This window comes from Impatiens glandulifera, chromosome 4, assembly GCF_907164915.1.
Source record: "Impatiens glandulifera chromosome 4, dImpGla2.1, whole genome shotgun sequence".
In the NCBI taxonomy this organism is placed as follows: domain Eukaryota; kingdom Viridiplantae; phylum Streptophyta; class Magnoliopsida; order Ericales; family Balsaminaceae; genus Impatiens; species Impatiens glandulifera.
Window position 1 is genome coordinate 44,782,528 of NC_061865.1, and position 5,282 is coordinate 44,787,809.

The 5,282-nt window shown below is 36.3% G+C and overlaps 1 protein-coding gene across 1 annotated transcript; it reads right to left on the reverse strand.

Annotated features, from left to right (window-relative positions):
* Window positions 1–3,516: 3,516 nt before the first annotated feature.
* On the reverse strand, window positions 3,517–4,331 carry LOC124936305 (pectinesterase inhibitor 11-like). Its single transcript, XM_047476793.1, has one exon. It carries the CDS (start codon window positions 4,269–4,271, stop codon window positions 3,672–3,674), a length of 600 nt encoding a protein of 199 aa, XP_047332749.1. The 5' UTR covers window positions 4,272–4,331; the 3' UTR covers window positions 3,517–3,671.
* Window positions 4,332–5,282: the final 951 nt, after the last annotated feature.

Consider the following 5,282-nt stretch of genomic DNA (forward strand, 5'->3'; position numbering starts at 1 on the left):
AGTATTAATAATATGGTGGGCCTTCTTATATTGTGGGCTTTAACAATATATGGGCTTCAACTAGGTTAGGTCCCTAAGACAAGTATTATTTAAGAAATATGAGAGGGAGATTCAAAGAAGAACTCTCACGCCTTCTCTCTCTCAAATCTTCTCCGTTTTCTTGTCCTTTGATTTCCCCCGTCAATATCAGAGGAGAACGGATCATACTTAGTCTTGGAAGACCTAGTCGTTCCTTTCAAGAACAGATCAATCCAGATCTACAATGGGATCATCTTCAGGTACGCTTCCGCTGTGTTATAATTATAGTCTATATTCATGATTAGGATAATGATAAACATTCTATCAGTTCTCCCTTTATAATGATGTAGTTATACAAAACTAGAAGTCGATTAGTTCATTCGAGGCTGGGGACTAAATCTGTTTTAATCCTAGTAGGGTTGAATCAGAGCCATCATAATCATAGTAAGGATGGATTGTGAGCCGTTCTTTGCACGTATTGATATTACACATAATATCGCTTCAGTGCGTCTAGATTGCTTAGAGCAATAAATTCTTCATCCTCAACTGTAGATATGCGAACTGCACCTCTAAAGAAGATTTTATTAATTAGGAGAGTCCTTCCCATCATGATAGGAACTTTCCCCTAGGATTTAACAGTTATCTTGTTCATTTGAGCACCAAGTCACCTTCTTTTAGATTCCTGGACTTGACCTTTTTATTAAAGGTATCAACCATTCGTTTTTGGTAAACATGAATTTTGCATAACGCATCTAACTTGTTGTCTTCTATCAATGTCAACTAATCATATCAAGATTTTACCCAGTCTTCTTCAATGACCTGGGACTTTTAAAGGATTCTCAACGTAGGGATTTCAATCTCAATAGGTTGCACGACATCCATACCGTATACTAGAAAATATGGAGTTTTGTCTGTCGATGTCCGAACAGTCGTACGATATCTCCATAAGGCAAATGAAAACTTCTCATGCCAATCCTTGAATTTTCTGGTCATCTTTTTGATGATTCTAATCACATTTTTGTTAGCTTCTTCGACCACGTCGTTAGTTTGGGGTCGATAGAGCGATGATTTTTGGTGCTCAATTTTGAACTCTTTGAGCAATGATTAAACCTTTTCCTAAAAGTGTTTTCCATTATCTGAAATAATGGCATGAGGTATCCCACATCTAACTATGATATTAATGTAGATGAACTTTTCCACTTGAGTAGATTTCAGAATCTTGTAACACGTGGCCTAGACCCATTTAGAAAAATAGTCGATAGCAACGAGTATGAACTCATGTCTATTTGAGGCATGATGATAAATTTTTCTCAATGACATCAATACCCCACGTATAAAAGGGCCATGGTAATGTCATACTGTAAAGAAAAGATGTCGGGGTATGTTTTAGGTCAGCATAAACTTGGCATTGGTGACAACTTCTTACATAGTTGACACATTTTTGTTCCATATTTTGCCAATAATATCCGAGACGGAGTATTTTCTTGGCAAGATCTAATCCATTCATATGTGGACCACATACTCCTGTGTGTACTTCCTCTATGATCCATCGTGCATCAGGACCAACGACACATAACATATTTTGACCATCAAAAGATCGTATATATATATATTGCTAGCTATCCAAGCATAATTAGTGGAATATTAGCGTTGGGATCTTAGTTCCTTAGCTCGGAAATGGGACGGATATTCTCCATACTCAATGTATTTTTGAAGAATGTTGAACCATATTTGGTGGGAGCTTGAATGGAGGCTACCACTCTGATTTCGAATTTGGGCTTCTAATTATGCCGGATCTTGAGAGGTTTAACCTTTAATTCCTACAATGATTTAGATCATGGCTTCTAGCGTGGCCAAATCATTGGAAAAACGATTTTGACTTCTTGGCGCATGAACAAAAGACACGTGATCTAACTTGTCAATAAACTAGAGTAGGCATGTATGATATGGCTTAAGATTTTCCCCTCGTACTTTCCATGTTCTATTGACTTGGGATATAACCAGGTTAGAGTCTCCAACTACGTCTTGTCTAGTTGCTCCTTGTTCATATGCAATTATGAGACCTAAGAGACATGCCTCTTACTCGACTTCATTGTTGGTCACGAAATATTCTAACTTAATAGAGATTGGGTTATATGTTCCCTTGGGATCTATCAAGAGAATTCCAATTCCATAGCCATGCTTGGATGAAGCTCCATAAAACATTTTTTCTCTCATTATATATATATATATAATTTTTTCTTTATGAGTATAAATAAATTTTATGTTAATATAAAAATTAACTAATTGGTAATAAATATTATATTAAATACAGAATATATATATACATACACAAAATAATAAAATTATTTCAACAATCATAAGTGGTTTAACAGTTTAAGTGTTCAATTTTCATGCTTATGACTAGGATTCCAATCCCCAAACATGCAAATTTATATTTTCAACAATGTATTCTTGACTATAATATATGGTGGTGAAACTTTTAAACAAATAATAGGCATATGAAAGTGTGAGATCGGAATTAGTGGTTGGTTTGACGAGTATTTGAAAGTGTGAGGTCACGAGATAGAGGTCGGATGGTGTGAGGTCTCGAGATGGAGGTTGAGTGGTGGGTGGTTTGTCGAGTGTGATGTTGGAATTTGTGGTTGGTATGACAAGCATTTGAAAGTGTAAGGTCATGAGATAGAGGTCGGGTGGTGGGCGATTTGTCGAGTGTGAGATCAAAATTAGTTTTTGGTTTGTCGAGCATTTGAAAGTGTGAGGTCACGAGATGGAGGTCAGGTGGTGGGTGGTTTGTCGAGTGTGTGGTCGGAATTAGTGATTGGTATGACAAGCATTTAAAAGTATGAGGTCACGAGATGGAGGTCGGGTGGTGGGTGGTTATCGAGAGTGAAGTCAGAATTAATGGTTAGTTTGACGAGCATTCAAAAGTGTGAGGTCACGAGATGGAGGTCGGGTGGTGGGTGGTTTGTCGAGTGTGAGTTTGAAGTTAATGATTAGTTTGACGAGTATTTAAAAGTGTGAGGTCACAAGATGAATGTCGGGTGGTGGTTAGTGGTTGGTTTGACGTTGAATAGGACGTCTGTGATCAATTGGGATTGAGTCAATTAATGAGTTAAGTGGATAATGATGAAATAAATTATATGTTAATATTAAGTTTAAAACTTACTTTGTACAAACTAAAACTAATTTTAAATTAATTGGATTTTAATAATTTTATCTAACTTATTTATAGATAAATAATATTATATATATATATATTCTTATCCGTACAGATATTTAATACTTCTAACTTTAATCATAAAATTGTTATTTCCACCTAAATATATACAGTACTAAGAAATAAAAATAAGAATTATCCTTATATTATTTTTAAAATTAATACTATAAATACTTTAGCAATACATTCATTTATAATATTATATGACAGAAAGAGTGGCAAAAGGAACCAGCTCTTGGAACACCTAAAGAAACCGGACCGACCTTAACTACATGACAAAAAAACAAGGGTACCCATCTATGACATATCCACAGTTTTACAAGACAGAGTGCAAATCTTCATCTTCATCTGCATTTCACTTTTACTCTACTTAAACTTAATCAAAATAAATTAAGATAACCTCGGTCGAGTTGAAGAATTCCAGTACCCAAACCTAGCCGTGGACGGCAGCATAAGTGTTAATTAAGGCCAAGGCGTTACTAGTCATGTGGGAAACGTTCAAAATTCTCTCTCTTACTTGACTCCTCACTTTGCTTCCCGTCGGGGCACCTTTAAAGCCCTCCGTACACGTGTCTTCGTCTGTGAGAGCGGCGCTAACCCACGTCTGAATGTTGTTCATCACCAGCCCGTAATTCGGCCCGTTGAGCTCATTCATCTCTGCAAGAGACCGCTTCAGCTGGTCAATGGAGTCCCCCAACTCCTCCACGCAATCCCGCATGGCGGCGGCTTCCCGGGGAAGTAGACCGTGGGATTGCGCCAGTAGGGCGATTGTTACTGACGTGGACCGGGTTGCGTCGTAGCTTAAGGAGAGAGCGGTGTGGGAAAGGCGCATAGGACTCGTTTGGATAGCGTTGGCATGGGCGGCCAGAGAGGAGACGCAGAGTGTAGGGTAAGTAGTGATGCCGCACGATCTTCTTATGAACTTTATGTTCTCTGTTTCAACCACGGGGCTGCTGCCGGAAAAGGTTGAGTTTAGTATCACCACAAGGGAAATTAGGGCGAGGAATAACTGGTTAGAGAATGATACAGCCATATCTTTCTTATTATGTATCTCAGTTATGGTGAGAAGGGAGAGAGGCAGAGGTCTGGAATTTATAGAGTGGAGCTGTGTGTAATATATGAGTATTTGTATATAATTTATAGAGTGGAGCTGTGGCTAAAATTTGTCTATGATCATGAGACAATGTAATACGTTAACATTGGAGTCAAAACTACCTACTAAATATATTTGAAAACAAATCTGAAAGGATTTAGTAGCCCGGTGATAAGAGTCGACACTTTAAATTTAAATGAGAAATGCAAGGGTATATGACAGAACCCGCAGGAGCGTTGAAGAGTTATGGAAAGATATTGTATCGGATTGCAGCGCTCTCGCGGGAACGTGGACAAGAATCCAAGCACGAAGCAGAACTGAAATATCTGTAGGAACTGGAATTTACCGTTTTTTAAACTCACTATAATTAAAAACATTGTAATCAGATAATTCATTTACGTTTTTAACTTTTTAGCTTTTTAGCTTTTATTCAGAATGTTACGACTTCAAAATCATTCTAGGCCTGTCTAGAATGATCTTAAACTCGTGTTTTTTTTTTTTTTTTTTTTTTTTTTTATTTTTGGGAATTTTTAATGAAATAACGTTAAATCATTTTTCCCAAATGAGGTTATTACATATTATTAATTTCTAAAAAAATAATAATAATCAATCTAATTAATTAATTGCAATTTATTTATTTGGGATATAGGTTTCAATTTTAAATTTGTTACGGATAATTTTTGCTTCTCGAAGATATTTTGGCGAAGGGATAAGAGAGAGAGAGAGGTGTGAGATATTTTGGCAAAGGGATAATAGAGAGAACAAATCTTATCCTATTTTTGGAAAGTGGAAACAAAACATCTACCAGCACATGCCTATTTAAGGCATTATTATGGTCTCAAAATATAAAATATAAATTAAAATGTATAATAGAGGTAAAAAAACATTATTGAATTTCATGAGAGAAAAAAATAACTAACTTAATAGTATATATAGTTCAAGGTAAAAGTG